The following is a 17,951-nucleotide window of genomic DNA, read 5'->3' as shown; positions in this document are numbered from 1 at the left end:
ATTTACACTCTTAATATGAAATACAAGATTCAAATAATGATTTGATTATATAATAATATAAAATGATTAAAATAATTACTATTTTTTATTATTTGTTTTTCAATTTTTGAAATCTATATGCTATAATGAGATATTTGTAATGTAAATATATGATGCATGTTCAATAAATGATTTATGTTCAACTCTTCATAAATATTCATGCTTTTTTCCCTTTCATCTCCACCCCGACAAACTGAGGTTGCCTGTAAAATAATATATAAAATGAATAAATAAAACTATGGTGACCTTAATAAACTGTTGTATCAAGGTAGTGGCTCCCCTACAGAATGTTCTGTGATATTACTGTGGTACATCAGCTGGTAATATCTTGATATACTGGATATCATAGATCTGCATGATTACTATATTAATAAACCACGGTATGTACATGGTACTTTAAGGTACCTAAAAATACCATGGTATTATGATCATGGTAGTGATAAGGATGGCAAGTAAAATAATAGAGTCTAAGCAAAAATCAATTGATCAGTATAATATGACAGTTAGGAGGAAAGCTTTGGTTATAAATAGAGATATAACACACCCTCTGAACTATGCCTTCGAATTGTTACCATTTGGGCGCCGTTATAGGACACTGAAGGCAACTAAAGCAATATATAATCAAACTTTTGTGCCATATGCAATAAGTCTCTTGAACAAAAGGTAGGACTGCATTGTTTTTAGGAGGGATGAATGTATTAAGTATTTATTTGATGTGATATGTTAATTGTATTGATATGTGGATTGTATTGTTGAATGTTAAGCGAACAAAAATCAATAGACTGATCGTTAATGCATATTGTGCTTAATGCATTTTGTGAGTCATATTGTGGTGCCTGCCATAGGGCAGTACAGGTGTTTTCCATTGGACTGTACCAGTGAACTTAAATGAACCAATGAACTTTGGGTGATTTCCCCAGTATGACAAATACAACACAAACAAGTTTGATGCATGTCCTATTGGGATACTTCCAACCAATCAGAGACGGTGAAATAAAAGCTATTTTAAAAATGGCAGATTTGGCCGGATTCCACAATTAAAAGATGTGCCAGGAGGGGTATGAGTTAATTGTGGCAAACCAGACAGGCGAAACCAATAAAATTGGATTACTAATTTTTTGGTAAGAAAGATGCCACATGAGATGTTATTATACTAATGCATTAATTATCTAACCAGTAGCACTCGTATTGGTATTTTTGTTTTCAAAGAATATATGTATTGTACTATTTTACTGAAAGTATGATGTATAACTATTCACAAAAATCAGTAGACTGATCAATATGATATGATTATTTCAATACTGGATGTCTTAATGCATATTGCGAGTCGTTGGTGCCTACCATAGGGCAGTACAGGTGTTTTCCATTGGACTGTACCAGTGAACTTAAATGAACCAATGAAATTTGGGTGATTTCCCCAGTATGACAAGTACAACACAAACAAGTTTGATGTATGTCCTATTGGGATACTTCCAACCAATCAGAGACGGTGAAATAAAAAGCTATTTTAAAAATGGCAGATTTGGCCGGATTCCACAATTAAAAGATGTGCCAGGAGGGGTATGAATTAATTGTGGCAAACCAGACAGGCGAAACCAATAAAATTGGATTACTATTTGTTTGGTAAGAAAGATGCCCGATCGGACAAAGACTGTCATCTCGGCTTTGTTGCTTTGTTCAATAAAGTCTTATTTTGACATCTAGAACTCTGCTTCTTGAACTTTATTGACAACTTTGAAGAAGACCATTGTTTGCTCCACGACACACGCAGCTGATTGTGTCTGTCCATTTGGGACAATTTAACATAGAGGGGTTAATTTCATTAATATCCTATATATTGATCCCAGAAATAAGATGTTCAATAAATAAATGATTACTTATTGTAGTTTGATTCAACAAAACATACCAGTGACCCAACACTGCACCGAACGTCACTGTACAGGTGTGTTAATTTTTTTTTTTTATGGTTTGTTACTCGATCCTGTTAGTGAATGCCCAGTGACCACAACACTTACCATATTTTTACCATAGTAACTGTAGTTTTACTGTGGTGACGTTATTTGTAGTTAAAGCACAGTAGCACAACACTTACCATGCTTTTAAAAACGTTTTGTAATGTAATTGTAATTCAATATTTTTTTGTCTTGCAGTTTCTTCAGATCACACACATCTTCATCTCCGTCCAACAGCTCTTTATGAAGCCATTTCTCGCAGAAGCTCACTTACTCTCTCTCTCTCTCTCTTAATTCAATTTAATTCAATTCAAAATTCCTTTATTGGCATGACTGTGAAAAATCCAATATTGTCAAAGCTTAGAATATATGTGGAGAAACATAATAACAATGAAAACATTATAACAATTTAAACTTAAATAAAAAGTGTAACAAATTAGAACATGTGTGAACATTTGATACCACAGTGTTTAACATATAATCACACACATGCTGAGGGTCACTGTGGTGTACAGTAGAGAAACACACTGGGGTCAGATACAATACACACACTACACATATTCACCTGCGGTCTCTCAGGCTGTGGCACATCCATACATTTCTCACAGCCAGTGCTGCTGTCTGTCCCTCTCCTGGTACTGTCTTGATTTGTTCCTCTTCAGTCATGACTGTAAACTTCTTTATGATGTTTGTGAATGTATTCATGTATAGGTCTCTTATTGAATTAAATTTGTAACAGTGAAGTAGGAAGTGCATCTCTGTCTCGATCTCTCCTGTCTGACAGTGAGCACACACTCTTTGCTCTCTGCGTAACCAGCTCTTTTTGTGTCTGCCGGTCTCGATGGCTAGACTGTGCTCATTGGGCCTGTACTTGGCCAGAATCTGTCTTTGCTTTGTGTCTCTGACACTCTGGAGATATTCTTCCCATTCATAATTTAATTTTATATTTCAATAGAATTGTAGTTTACTGTGTGTTTTAGTTTCTTGCTCTCAATGTTCCAGATATATACCAAGTTCTGTCATGAAACTCTAGATGGCGCAGGCTATGGGTCCTTAACGTAACTGATGATATTCTTAGCACTAAACGACTTGTCACAAGCTGATTGGTTCATGTTGCATACGCAGCCAATGAGCTTGCTGCTTCACATTTAAATGGCTGATTAGAATTCGCATGAGCATTGCAGCGCGCTTTCAGTGTTCCTCTGAAACCCTCCACCTTCCCCAGCTCCACATGTACTCCACTAGAGTGATTTTCTCTTTGCATTTTTTTGTTTTATTAACATTTATGGCCCAAGCACCAGTCACTGCTATCACTTTAAAACAATATATATTGACACACATCGGATTTTCTCCCAACTGTTCACGTCCACTTAAGACATAAACTGTGTTCAAGTGAACACTCTCCAAGCTGGCCATTTTAACATATTTTGTGTGTATATGATCGCTTGGACGTGCACCCGAAGCACAAAGTGTAATTTGCTTGTCTAGTTGCGGTCCATATTAGAGCACGCGCACACATCTTGCGCGGATTATTGTGCTTTCATGTTCTGCATGCTGTAGCTCGATCTCGCTTCTGAATAGCAAATAGCAAAAATGCATCATAGACAAATATCAGAATATTATTGCATATAAAAACAGCTGGCGACTCTGGTGAGATAGAATTTGCAAGATAATGTCTATATAGTAATAACAAATGTATGTTTTCCTGATCTCTCCAGTACCGACAGCAGAACCGTTAACGTCAGAGCTTATCGATACTCCGGTCTTTCATAATTTATCCTCGGGGCCCATTTGATAGCGGGTTTCAGTACCCATCCCTATATATTATAAAAACATTAACTTCTCAGCATTTATGAAACGTTTTCCTGTGTATTTACAGTAGCCTATTGAAGGCATGTTGTTCAGTATTTAATGGCACATCAGCGCCACCAGAGGGAGCAGAGCACGTGTTCTGTTGTCAATTTAGTAATTTTGTTGCTAGATTTATGTGGAAACTCTTCACAAATGTTGCCAAACAATCAAGCTTTTGTAAGTCCTCTAAAATCTCTTCTTCATGAGCTGACAGAAACATCAGTCCCAATACAAACAGACAGACATGAACAAACACACCGAATACAGGGACAGATTTAAATGTGCAAATACAGGAAGAGCTCTGACATCACTGTAGTTCAGTGAGAGACTCCGAGAAAGTGAAACTAACTTGATCAGCGACAAAATTTACTCCTGAAACGAACAACCACTTTAAACAACAGAATACTGAATCGTTCAAAGACGCTTGTGGACACACTTGATACTCACAGGTAAGTGATAGAAATATAAGAGAGATTGTCCTGAACAGGTTTCTAATGGATCTGGTCTGGTTTAGTAGGGTTTATGTCAGACTGGAATAAGCTGAACAGAAGCAGGTTTAAGCGTGTCAAATACTCAGCTGCTTTAGTTGATTACTGCACTGAAATTATATCAGAATTGCATTAAAATTATGTCATTTGATTGGTTGTAAAGCAAAGTTTGGTCTTTCTACCCTTTTGTCACACAAGAGAAAGACTAAAGAAACAGGAAGTAAATTACCTGCAGACAAACTAAGCAAAAAAACTCTTATACTGCAACTAACAATGCAAATATACTGTATACTGTACTTTTCCTATAATGTAACCAGCAGTTCCTCACTCTGATCATTTTTTTGTGTTTTTTTGTCTTAAAAAGGCATGGAGAAAGCAACAGCAGTGGAGGAGTCTTTCCTGACGTCATCAAAAATACAAGAAAATAGAAGAGGAAGTACTGATGATCATCCATGTGAGTCAAGAACTCAAACTTAAATTTTATCTTTATGAAAGTAGGCAATCATTGTATAGATTCAAGCTCTGCACATTCTATCAACAATATTTTGTCTTTACACTAGTAGAGCAGGTTGCTATCATCATTTCTCCATCTAGGTATGTCATCCTCCAGTGGTTCACTGACTGAGGAGCTTCGGTGCTCTATATGTCTGGACGTGTTCACTGATCCAGTCAGCACTCCATGTGGACACAACTTCTGCAAGACCTGTCTGAATGAACACTGGGATGACAGCCAGACCTGCAGCTGTCCATACTGTAAAGAAACATTCAAGCAAAGACCTGATCTCAAGATTAATACCACACTCCGAGAGATTGTAGGGCACTATAAAAAGAAAAGTCCTGAGAAAAAGCCTGAAGTTCTGTGTGACATCTGTGAGGAAAGAAAGCTGAAAGCCCTGAAGTCGTGTCTGATGTGTCAGAGCTCTTACTGTGAAACTCACCTGGGCCCTGAAGTCGTGTCTGGTGTGTCAGAGCTCTTACTGTGAAACTCACCTGGAGCCTCATTTGAGAGTGGCAGGTTTGAAGAAACACAAACTGATGGATCCTGTGAGTAATCTGGAGGACTATATATGTCAGAAACATGAGAGACCCCTGCATCTGTTCTGTAGAGATGATCAGACAAGGGTGTGTTTAATCTGCTCTGTGAAAGACCACGAGAACCACAACACTGTTCCTATAGAAGAGGAAAGTGAAGAGAAGAAGGTAGAAGTTATTATACTTTTAAAGGAATCAGGTTTTATGTCCTGTTTTGAAATAAAAGTCCACTATGAAAACATATTGTAAGTTTAATCTCTGTTATGATAAATGTGTCTGTGTTGTTCTCTCTATAGACTGAGCTGATGAAGACACAGAAAGACATGCAGCAGATGATCCAGGACAGAATCAAGAAGATTCAAGACATCAAACAGTCAGCAGAAGTCAGAAAAGTGAGTTTAAAATAATGTAATGAAATAAATTTAAATATTTGTTATATATAATTTATTTGCATTAGTTTACTTGGGTGGCTGCATTCCATTCTGAAGGGTTCATCCCTATGCCATGCTCTTTTTGAAGGGTTTACCCTCCAGAGTGAGAGCTTGTGAAGGATGTAGTGGACCAAAACCGGTTCCTTTATAACACACTTCTGTGTTGTCTTACAACATCTGTGTCACAAATTAAACATGCACAAAGAATCATGAGAGTGAAAAGTGTCCATCACTTGTACCCTTTCAGAAGGGCCCTTTGAAGTGGCCAACTTTGAGCACTTCAGTTTGGAGTAGAGACCTGTGTGGGACGGATTTTTCAGTCCCGCTCCCGCAGAAATATATGTTCTCTTTCATCATCTCATGTTCGAGATCCGCCTATGGGAAGGGCATCCGTGCCTGACCTCTGCAGAAGCATCCAATTGCACCAAGTCTGGCTTGACAGACAGGAGCGTGTGCCCAATGACAGGTAAGGGACTGCCCCTTAACCAAACGCATAAAGCCCTTGCACACGCTACCTTTTCCTCAGTTGACGCAACCTCTGGAAATTTACTCACAGCTCGTTGGTTGTTTGACTTTCACTATTGTCTTCAGGAGGGCACATCTTTGGATCAGCTTCCACCAGACGTGTTTGTCATTTTTACCAGGTCATTTTAACCACTCACGCTCGCACTTGTTACTAGACTGCCCGCCTCTTACCTCACCTTTTCCTCACTCCATCTACTGTCCGTTATTCATGGCTCTGTCGAAATTGAACCCAGCTACCCCTGTGGACAACCAGTCGCGAGCCTGCCCAGCCACGTGCGGCGCCCTCATGGCCGCTAAGGATCCCCATCCTTTCTGCGTAGTTTGCATAGGTCTTCATCATGTTCAGAAAGCCATTGATTTCCCGGAGAACTGTAGTCACTGCTTGGGGATTTCTCGACGGCTCAGATGACGAGGAGGACATCCTGTCGTCATTAGACCCTCAAGCTAATGCTCTCGCAGCCCTACCCCAATCGGTCCTCTTTGAGTTTTGTGAGCGAGCAGCCGCTCGCCTTAATATTGAATGGCCGGCGCTTCAGAATGCGCCGGACCAAGAAAGGGATGTTTACGACAAAAGACTTCTTGGACCCCCTCCCGGCCCTAGAAAGCAGCTTCTTCCCGTCCTCCCGGCATCTGCTAAACATATGAAGCACTACTGGGGAGATCCGCTTGATCTCAAACACGGCCTTGCAGGTCTTGAAGTTAAGGATATGGCAAATCTCGGTATGGGTGACCCATCACCCGGAAGTAGATGAACAACCTTGTTCTCCATAATGCCCGTCAGGCTGTCCAAGTGTGTCGGAGAGCGCGTGCTATGGCTAAAAACACGCCAGACATGTTTGTCATTTTTACCAGGTCATTTTAACTGCTCCCTAACAGTAAGAAGTGGCGCATCGCTGGAGCGCCGGTCAAGCCTGGCCAGGCTCTCTTTGGCACTGCCGTCGCGCTAATGCAGCAGCTCTGCGATGATAAGAAAAAGGAGGACGGGGCTTTCAAACTTTGTCTTCCTACGATGCCCGCGCCATGCTAGATGCCCTCTGTGCGGCCTCCTAACCCCCCTGCTACGGGACACCATCCCCATAATGCAGGCAGGGCTCATAGACCCCGCAGTAAGCAACCGGTGCAGCGGAGTGAGCCCCCACCTTTTAAACCCTGGGGGAAAATGTACTTCGCCATGGCCGCCAGCAAAAAAAACCCAAACCCCACTCCCTCTGACTCGAAGCGCAAGCTGCCGTCCTGATGCATGGCCACAGAGGGCTTGAGTCCAAGTTCACGGGCGGCCAGCCCTCTGGACACCAGTACTGCCCCTCTTGTTCCTCCGTTTAAAAAGCGGAGGTTATCTGTCAGCGGCGTCAGCCCCCCCCAGCCAGTGAGTTCCCATTCAGAGTTGGCACAGGCTTCACTGTTCCCTGTGTTGTCCAGTGTGCATTTCCCTGTTCTAGAGGGGAACATAGTGAGAAAAAGTGCACAAGCAGTGTCACCACACAGCTCCCTTCACTCATCTCTCACGAGTTCAGAACGATTTAAATCAGAATGATCGGTTCACATCAATCGATCTCAAAGATGCTTTCTTCTATATAAGCATTTATCCTCTGCACAGGAGATTTCTTCGTCTCAGGATCCTGACATATATAGATGATTGGCTGATTATAGCCGATTCAAGAGAGAAAGTGATGCAAAACATTGCCCGTGTGCTTGCTCACGTCACAGCCCTCGACTTCAGAGTGATTGTGAGCAAAAGCAATTTCACTCCTGCCCAGAATGTGATATTTCTAGGTCTGGAACTGAATTCCATTACGATGTGCGCACGCTTGGTGCAAGAGCGCATTCTCTCTTTTATGAATTGCCTCTCGCAATTCAGGGAAGGAGCCGAGGGTACAGTCTCGCACATGTCTCAGACTACAGGGTCTTATGTCTTCGGCTGTCCATGTCCTACCTCTGGGCCTTCTGAGAATGAGGGCGTTCATGAAGTGGGTTTTATCTCTTCATCTCAGCCCATTACGCAATCTCTGCTGCTCAGTCACAGTAACTCGCTTGTGCACAGCAGCACTGTGCCACTGGAAAAATGCAGCGTTTTACACTCAGGGGACCCCTCTCTGGGCCATCAAGTTGTGGAAAGTGGTAACGACAGATTCTTAACAGGATGGGGGGCCACCCATGAGGGCAGAACAGTGAAGGGTGTGTGGCCGAGCACACTCCACTCAGCCCACATAAATTATTTGTAGCTCCTTACTGTTTGGAAGGCTCTGAAATATTTTCTGCCCCGCCTGCAAGGGCATCACGTGCTGGTGCGTTGCAACAACACCACAGCCGTGGCACATATCAGGCATCAAGGTTTGATGCGTTCCTTAAAACTTCATGCTCTAGCTCACACGCTGTTAGTATGGAGCAGGCAGCATTTTCTGTCGTTACGGGTGACCCATGTCCCGGGCATTCTGAACAGGGGTGCAGACCTTTTGTCGAGGGGGAACTCACTCATTTTCCTATGTTCTTCTCGCTATGGGACAAGGATGCCCCCCTCGGCGTGGACGCTCTGGCCCACCCATGACACAATGTGCTGCTCTATGCTTTTTCTCCACTCTGTCTTTTGATTGCACCCAGATGACCTAATCTCAGAGATATCAGAGATAACCCCTCTACTGAATGCCCAGCCGTGGCCCCTCTCATTATGCACGGACCTCCTGTCCCAAGCGAACGGGGAAATATACCATCCTCACCCAGAAAGGGTGGCCCTCTGGGCCTGGCCCGTGAAAGGGCAAATTTAAACATATTGGGTCTCTCCCCGGGTGTCGTTGCCACTATTCAGGATGCTAGAGCCTCATCTACACGCTCCCTTTATGATTGCAAGTGCTGTGTGTTTGAGTGTGAGGGGCGCCAGCTGATATCATATTAGTGCTTGGTCGCTGGCATTTTGGGTTTTTTGCAAGACCTTATTGATGGTGGGAAATCCTTCTCCACCATTAAGGCTACGTCAAGCGTGACCTTTTCAACGTAATTACGTATTACGTGAAGTCATGGACACTCATCGCAGAGCAGTGCAAGGCACGTATTTTTGTATATAAAGCATATACTTTTTTAGAAAATGACTGATCGTTTCGCTAGATAAGACCCTTATTCCTCATCTGGTATCATGTAGAGCCCTTTGAAGTTGCACTCAAACTGTAATTTTGACCTTCAGCCGTTTGGTAGCCATTGAAGTCCACTATAAGGAGAATAATCCTGGAATGTTTTCATCAAAAACCTTAACTTCTTTTCGACTGAAGAAAGAAAAACATAAACATCTTGGATGACATGGGGGTGAGTAAATTATCAGGAAATTTTAATTTGAATGTGAACTAATCCTTTAAGCTTCTGTCTTTCAAGACAGCTCTGCTCCTGGCTTTGGCATCAGTCAGTGATTTGCACGCACTCTCTCGTGCAGGAGGAACAGAGGCTAAATGCTTTGTCCTGTTCATGCTCTGTGGGTCTATATTGACAGGACCAGCACTTTCAGGAGTAGTGATCAACTCTTCATTACTTGGGCCCCCACCCGAATACGGGGAATCCCATTTCTAAGCAACGCCTCTCTCGTTGGCTTGTGGAAGCCATTTCTTTGGCATATGAATTTAAGGGAATTTCCAGGGGGCCTCAGAGCACATTCCACTAGGGGCATGGCGGCCTCCTGGGCTCTATTTAAAGGGGTTTCCTTGCAGGACATTTGTGCCACTGCAAGCTGGGCCTCACCACATTCATTTGTCAGATACTACCGGCTTGATGTTACCCAGACCACAGTAGCTCATTCTGTTTTAGGTGTGGGTTCTTCGTAGCTTTGTGCCCTTAGACCTTCTACACCTTTTAGCCTGGGTTGTCAAGCTTGGTTTATTCATGTCATTAAGCAGGCCATCTGTAACCTCCCCTAACACTAATTCTATATAATCATTTTATCCTCCCGAATCTCGCCCTCGCCCATCAAGTCTTGTCTCACAGTTAGAGAATTGAAATATCCTTCAAGATGGCTGACTTTGATTGGTTTCTGGGTCATGGACTGAAGGATGGAGGAGCGAGGAAACAAGGAAGCGTTAATTTGAGTTTTGAGAAGCACCCTGTGTTTTAGTGGTGGGGATTTTACAGTGACTTTTTGTGAAGGTTACATTGTTACGCCAGTTGGTGGCGACAAATGACTGTGTTTATGGCGGAGTCATTTATTTTGCTACATTCGCTCAAATGATTATTTTAAAAACAGGAATGAATTACTACAGTTTGTTGCAGTTTTGTTTGAAACTAGTATCTTTGGTCGTCGAAACAAATACAAACAAGGCAACTGACAATAATTTGTCTCAAATTTAAGTTACTTAATATTAACTTCTTGTTTTATTGTTGCACACTTGCAATCACAATGTTGGTCTGAATGTAGACGGCTGTGATTACCTGAAACTCCTTAATTTTGAAACCCCTTAAAAACACTGAAGTATGAGCAATAGAATCACTGATTCTGATCTTAGTAAACACTGCTTATAATTTGTTGACTGTCCTGGTTGACCAGAAAAACACAGAGGAGGAGAAAGCAGCTCATGTCGAGCTCTTCACTGATCTCATCCGCTCCATTGAGAGACGTCAGACTGAACTGCTGGAGATGATGGAGGAGCAGCAGAAAGATGCAGAGAAACAGGAGGAAGAGCTGATTGAAGATCTGGAGCAGGAGATCGCTGAGCTAAAGATGAGAAACACTGAGCTGGAGCAGCTCTCATACACTGAAGATAACCTCCACCTCCTACAGGTCAGTCAACATGATCTCTCTGATCAATGATAATGCAGGATTTGACACCAGAACACTCCCCATGCTGAAGGATTTCTCCGCTCTCTTGCTGTAGGTTTACTCATCCCTGTGCAGCCCTAGAAACACCAGGAACTGGCCTGAGATCAGTATGAAGACTCATGAGAGTCTGGAGACTCTGAGGAGAGCTCTGACTCAACTGAAGGACACTATAGATGAGAAGCTCACACTAACTGGTAGATCAATTCATACATTAATCAGATAGAAACATGATGATGTACTCAATTCTTTAAATATAACATTAAGATCTGATGATATTTTATTGTCATTAGTGTCTACAGAGCTGAAGTGGATGCAGCAGTATGCAGGTACAGTGTGCTGTCTGCACTACACTAGTTTACATTCATACACTCACAGCTTCATTACTGCACTACAAACTGATTACACTCTAGATTAAATACAAAAAACATCAGCATCACAAAATATCTGTATTGTGAAGTTGTGATTGATATTCTGCTTTCTCAGTGGATGTGACTCTGGATGCTGATACAGCTCATCCTGATCTCATCCTGTCTGATGATGGAAAACATGTGAGACATGGCGACATTGAGCAGAAACTCCCAGACAAACCTGAGAGTTTTGATAAATGTGTCTGTGTACTGGGAAAGGAGGAATTCTCCTCAGGGAAATTTTATTTTGAGGTGCAGGTGAAGGGAAAGACTAAATGGGATTTAGGAGTGGCCAGAGAATCCATTAACAGGAAGGGAAAGATCACAGCAAGTCCCAGTAATGGATACTGGATTGTGCGGCTGAGGAACGGGAATGAATATAAGGCTCTCTCTAGTCCTCTTGTCTCTCTGTCTCTGAGAGTGAAGCCGCAGCAGGTCGGTGTGTTTGTGGATTATGAGGAGGGTCTGGTCTCTTTTTATGATGTGGAGTCCAGCTCTCATATCTACTCTTTCACTGGTCAGTCTTTCACTGAAAAACTCTATCCATATTTTAGCCCATGCAAAAATGATGGAGGTAAAAACTCCAGCCCACTGATCCTCACACCTGTTAATTATAATAAATGAATTTACACTCCTAATATGAAATGCAAGATTAAAATAATGATTTGATGATATTTTTTTATTATTTGTTTTTCAATTTCTGAAATCTATGCTATAATTAGATATCTGTAACGTAAATATGTGATGCTTGTTCAATAAATCATTTATGTTTAATTCTTCATAAATACTCATGCCTTTTTTCCCTTTCATCTCCATCTGATAAAGTGAAATTGCCTGTAAAATATTATCAAAAAACAAAACTATGGTAACCTTAATAAACTGTTGTATCAAGGTAGTGGCTCCCCTACAGAATGTTCTGTGATATTACTGTGGTACATCAGCTGGTAATATCTTGATATACTGTATATCATAGATCTGCATGATTACTATATTCATATACCACGGTATGCACATGGTACTTTACGGTACCTAAAAAATACCATGATATTATGATCATGGTAGTGTCCAAAAAAACATGATATTACCATGGTATCATGATAATGATAAATTAATCTTAATTAATGCAAGCCTTTACTCTCTCATTAACCCATCACATGAGATGCTTTTATACTAATGCCTTAAATATCTAACCAGTAGCACTCGCAGCTGATTGTGTCTGTCCATTTGGGACTATTTAACATAGAGGGGTTAATTTCATTAATTTCCATATATATTGAACCTAGAATTAACATGTTCAATAATCAGTGATGACTGTAAAGTTACTCATCATTAAGTCATCAAATGATGACTTACAGTAGTTTAATTCAACAGCTGAAAATTTTAAACATTGATCAGTACAGATACCGGTGACTGACCAAATTTATTCCAAAAACACTTTTATTAATCTCAAAAACAAATTTGTACTGTTCTTACGAATTTTAGTCTTCAGAGTGTCTTCGGCGTTCATTTTCATTTCATTACATTTACTATATTATATTATAAATACATTAACAACTCAGCATTTATGAAACGTTTTCCTGTGTATTTACAGTATTGAAGGCATGTTGTTCAGCATTCTGTTGCCAATTTAGTAATTTTGTTGCTAGATTTACGAACAAACTCTTCACAAATGTTGCCAAACAATCAAGCTTTTGCTGAAATCTCTTCTTCATGAGCTGAGAGACACATCAGTCCCAATACAAACAGACACACATGAACCAACAGACCGAATACAGGGCTGAATGTAAATGTGTGAATACAGGAGGAGCTCTGACATCACTGTAGTTCAGTGAGAGACTCCGAGAAAGTGAAACTAACTTGATCAGAAACAATATGGACTCCTGAAACGATCAAACTCTTCAAACAGCAGAATACTGAATCGTTCAAAGACGCTTGTGGACACACCTGATACTCACAGGTAAGTGATAGAAATATAAGAGAGATTGTCTTGAACAGGTTTCTAATGGATCTGGTCTGGTTTAGTAGGGTTTATGTCAGACTGAAATAAGCTGAACAGAAGTAGGTTTAAGTGTGTCAAATACTCAGCTGCTTTAGTTGATTACTGCACTAAAATTATATCAGAATTGTATTAAATGTATGTAATTTGATTGGTTGTAAAGCAAAGTTAGTTTTTTGTGTCATTCTGTGGCACGCCATAACGACTAAAGGAGAAGTACAAAGACACTTGCTCTTTGTACTCTCTTTAATCTAAACAGCAGGTCCTAGATCAGATTGTTCAGTGAGTTTATGAGTCACTCACTGGGCCTCACTTACGAAACGAACGTACGACAGAAAATTGGGCGTACGGCCGTTTCATCGCAAAACGTGGAATTTATCAATATGGACGTGAGCGGTGGATACGATCAAATCTCACGTCTGGTCTCAGCTCGTGTACGCAAGTTTTTGAGTTACCTGAACTTGCGCAGAGCATAGTAAATACGGTGGAGAATTGTAGATTGACAGCATTTGTTCATTTTTATATTCCTGACCTCATTAGTCGATCGTTAAACAGTAAGATTAGAATGTCTTTTCTGTTGTTGTTTTGTACAGGGCTTTAGCTTTATATGCGCGAATAGCAGCCCGGGGTGTTTTTAGGGGCGTGATATTCAAATGACGATTGTTTTCTGCCGCCACATTTATCAACATACGATCATTCGTACGATGAGATTGGCGGCATACGAATGTTTCATAAATCACACGTGAACTCTGTCGTAAATTGATTTGTGCGCACAGATCTGCGCTCGTTTCTACGTTAGACTGATAAATGAGGCCCACTGTGTTTCAAAAGAATGATTGTGTTTCCTTCACTATCACCTCTTACATGAGATTTAAACACTTTACACTTTAATGTAAATATTGATTTAATTGTCATGATCCAGTTTGTTTCAAGTCTGAAAAAGAGAAAATAACTTATACTGTAAAATACAGTGTTATCTTTTAAGGCTTGAAGAGATAAAAAAAAATGGCAGAATCTTCACAAACATAAAAACAAATCAAGAAAAACCAGGAGACTGAGTTTTGACCATGAACCTCCATGTAAGTAAAAAATCCAGAAAAACACTGTTTATGAATGAACTTGACTTTTCTCAAATAATATTTAATAATTACTGCAGATAATAAAATAATTTCAGCTTGAATCAATAATTATGGTTCATGTATTTATTTATTTGGTAAGTGGTTGTGTATTGAGCTTCACATTTGCGTTCTGATCAACTTTTCTGGGTTGATTTTGCAATAATGACAAGCTGACTGTACATGATCTCATACATATTCGAGTTTCACCAAAGTCGCCACTCTTTGTCTCTAGACACTCTTTACATTCAATCAGCTTCATGAGGTGCATCATGGGATTCTTTATAAACATTATTGGAATTCACACTAATCCTAAATAATGTCTCTTTCCAGTCATGTCATCCTCCATTAGTTCACTGACTGAGGAGCTTCAGTGCTCTATATGTCTGGACGTGTTCACTGATCCAGTCAGCACTCCATGTGGACACAACTTCTGCAAGACCTGTCTGAATAAGTGCTGGGACAACAGCCAGACCTGCAGCTGTCCATACTGTAAAGAAACTTTCAAGCAAAGACCTGATCTCAAGATTAATACCACACTCAGAGAGCTCGTAGGTGACTATAAAAAGAAAAGTCCTGAGAAAAAGCCTGAAGTTCTGTGTGACATCTGTGAGGAAAGAAAGCTGAAAGCCCTGAAGTCGTGTCTGGTGTGTCAGAGCTCTTACTGTGAAACTCACCTGGAGCCTCATTTGAGAGTGACACTTTTGAAGAAACACAAACTGATGGATCCTGTGAGTAATCTGGAGGACTATATATGCCAGAAACATGATAGTCCTCTGGAGCTGTTCTGTAGAGATGATCAGACATGTGTGTGTATGATCTGCTCTGTGAAAGACCACAAGAACCACAACACTGTTCCTATAAAAGAGGAGAGCGAAGATAAGGTAGAAGTTACTAACAAAACTGCTTTTGCATTTTTAAAACATATTGTAAATTTCCTCAGAAGACAGTAAATCTGTTATGATAAATGTGTCTGTGTTGTTCTCTCTATAGACTGAGCTGATGAAGACACAGAAAGACATGCAGCAGATGATCCAGGACAGAATCAAGAAGATTCAAGACATCAAACACTCAGCAGAAGTCAGAAAAGTGAGTTTATTAAATTGAAGTTAAATATATGTTATACGTCATTTAGTTGTGTCTCTCCAAGAGTCCTGATATACAGTCCAGCAGCACTGGGACTTTTCACTGTTTGTGTCACTCTGCTTGTCTGTGCTTTAGAGCAAATTAGCTCAAAAGGGAAATATGTATAATTAATTATAATGGCCTTCAGAATTAGGCTTTCAGAATTAACTGTAGCAGAATTAATGTTATGATTATTTAGTCTTTTTCGTCCACCGAGCAGACTGTATAGTCATTTATCAACTCTGGTTATCTACCTGGCCAAGAAAGAACAGCTTTCGTACTGTATACAGTGCTAGCAATAACTTAGCATGTAGCAATATCAACGTTTTAGTAACTCTGAACTGTGAGTAGCAAAAACAATAATAAACGATACTATGAGTAACATAAAACTATAAGCAAAACACATGCATACACAATGAAAAGAAGTAAGGAAAGAAAGAAGATCAAGACCGGCAGTATTTAAAATCAGTGAGCCAGAACCTAATGAGAACCATCAGATCAAAATCAAACAATATCACCTTAATAAAAGGGTCAAAACTTAGAAATGCATCTAAGTATTTGACAAATGGTTACTTGCACTGGCTTTGTTGCTGAACAAGTGTCCGGAAGCGTGTAGAGAATGGAGATTCTTGATGAGTTAGTTAGAAGTAAGCTGGAAGCTTTTGTCAGATTCTTACAAAGATCTGATGGTCCACGGGGAATTGACAAAGTTAGTTGAAGATTAAACTGCTGGAAGGTCAGACTCAAGAGAGATGAGTCTTGAAGAGCGTGTGTCTCAAAGGGATTGAGCCCTGATGGGTTTGGGTAGAGGTCTTTTAACATCCCTCCCTACCTACCCACCCATTCCTGGTGGACTGACCAATGCTGAGGTTTACATTTTCAGCGGGAAAAGTTTTTTAAATTTTTTTCCTTGATACCTTCTTTGCATGTTTAAGGGGGTCTGGTGGATTTTTGCAGTATTAATCCAGAGTATAGTAAAAAGAGTAAGATGCAAGTTATGGTAACATACTATACACCATTATATAATGCAGGGGTCTCCAAACTCTGTCCTGGAGGGCCGGTGTCCTGCAGAGTCCAGCTAGTTAAGGTCTTACTAGGCATACTATAAACTTTCAGGCAGGTATGTTGAGGCAAGTTGGAGTTAAACTTTGAAGGACACTGACCCTTCAGAACTAAGTTTGGAGACCCCTGATAGAGGGGATCACAAGAAGATGATTTTAAGTCATGCCAGGATTGGAGAACATTAAGGAAAGGATACAAGCATTTAAGACTTCACTAGCGCAACTACAAAGTTATAACTAAGCTAGTTTAACATAGGGGCATGCATACAACACAGAAATATACTATATATAGTGGAGATCAAAATTAGAGAACAATTTATGAACACTAGTTGTGGCTATACCAGCCTTTTTGGGGGACTTGAATGAGTTAGTGACATTGTAAAGATTATCTCTAGGTTACGTATGTAACCCTGGTTCCCCGAGGGAATGAGACGCTGCGTCGAAAACGCTTTAGGAACGCCCCTGTGTGCCCACGCTCTGAATCACATGTGAAATCAGTCCAATGGAATGGCGAAACGTCACGGGTGGGGTGACGTAGAGACCAGAGACAACCAATCGTCGATGTAGTTGAGTATGCAGATGCCCTGGATTCGCAGAGGAGCCAGAGCAGCATCCACACACTTGGTGAAAGTGCGGGGCGAGAGAGCACACCTCTTAGGTCTGGGAGAAAGTGTTTCAGTGCACGAAACATGGCCAGCATCTCCAGGCAAATTCTGTGCCACATGAGATGGTGGCCTCCCCACTGACCCTGGGCCGAGCAGCCACTCGTGACTGCTCCCCAGCCCGTGAGGGAAGCATCTGTCGTTAGCGTTACGCGATGACAAGGAGCCCCCATCACAGGGCCTTGTGACAGGAGCCAAGGTTTCTTCTACATGTCTAAGGCCCAAAAGCATCGCCACGTGACCTTGATCATGCAAAGTGGGTTGCCCCTCAGGGAAAAACCCTTTGGTCCTGAGCCACCACTGCAGGGGTCTCATGTACAGCAGGCCAAAAAGTATCACGTTGGATGCAGCTGTCATCAGACCCAACAGTTTCTGGATCTGTTTGACTGTGAGTGACTGGCCTTCTCTCACTCTCTTGACTGCTGTGAGGATCGGCTCGATCCGAGCAGGAGACAGACGTGCCTGCATCGTGGTC

General features: G+C 41.1%; 2 protein-coding genes across 2 annotated transcripts in view; both read left to right on the top strand.

Annotated features, from left to right (window-relative positions):
* Positions 1-4,181: 4,181 nt before the first annotated feature.
* On the top strand, positions 4,182-12,145 carry LOC107705899 (E3 ubiquitin-protein ligase TRIM39-like). Its single transcript, XM_016509418.1, has 9 exons — positions 4,182-4,291; positions 4,695-4,784; positions 4,925-5,228; positions 5,281-5,530; positions 5,659-5,754; positions 10,838-11,071; positions 11,166-11,304; positions 11,401-11,436; positions 11,594-12,145. The coding sequence occupies exons 2-9, from the start codon at positions 4,697-4,699 to the stop codon at positions 12,139-12,141; spliced, it is 1,695 nt and encodes a 564-aa protein (XP_016364904.1). The 5' UTR covers positions 4,182-4,291; positions 4,695-4,696; the 3' UTR covers positions 12,142-12,145.
* Positions 12,146-13,359: 1,214 nt separating this feature from the next.
* Positions 13,360-17,951, top strand: part of LOC107705870 (E3 ubiquitin-protein ligase TRIM39-like) — a 26,352-nt gene continuing 21,760 nt past the window's right edge. The window contains exons 1-3 of the mRNA XM_016509376.1: positions 13,360-13,474; positions 14,962-15,512; positions 15,622-15,717. Of these exons, the coding sequence (XP_016364862.1) occupies positions 14,964-15,512; positions 15,622-15,717 (645 nt within the window). The 5' untranslated portion in view covers positions 13,360-13,474; positions 14,962-14,963. The remainder of the gene's footprint in view (positions 13,475-14,961; positions 15,513-15,621; positions 15,718-17,951) is intronic.

This window comes from Sinocyclocheilus rhinocerous, unplaced genomic scaffold (assembly GCF_001515625.1).
Source record: "Sinocyclocheilus rhinocerous isolate Xijiao unplaced genomic scaffold, SAMN03320098_v1.1 scaffold1615, whole genome shotgun sequence".
Classification (NCBI taxonomy): domain Eukaryota; kingdom Metazoa; phylum Chordata; class Actinopteri; order Cypriniformes; family Cyprinidae; genus Sinocyclocheilus; species Sinocyclocheilus rhinocerous.
Note: the sequence above shows the minus strand (reverse complement) of the source record. Positions and strands in the feature narration are given on the sequence as shown.

What these genes read in the sequence shown, in the direction of transcription:
- LOC107705899 (XM_016509418.1), top strand. Translation starts at nt 4,697, where the DNA reads ATGGAGAAAGCAACAGCAGTGGAGGAGTCTTTCCTGACGTCATCAAAA. An exon ending in AGTCAGCAGAAGTCAGAAAA is followed by an intron (nt 5,755 to 10,837) that starts GTGAGTTTAAAA and finishes CTGGTTGACCAG; the next exon opens with AAAAACACAGAGGAGGAGAA. An exon ending in TGAGAAGCTCACACTAACTG is followed by an intron (nt 11,305 to 11,400) that starts GTAGATCAATTC and finishes TATTGTCATTAG; the next exon opens with TGTCTACAGAGCTGAAGTGG.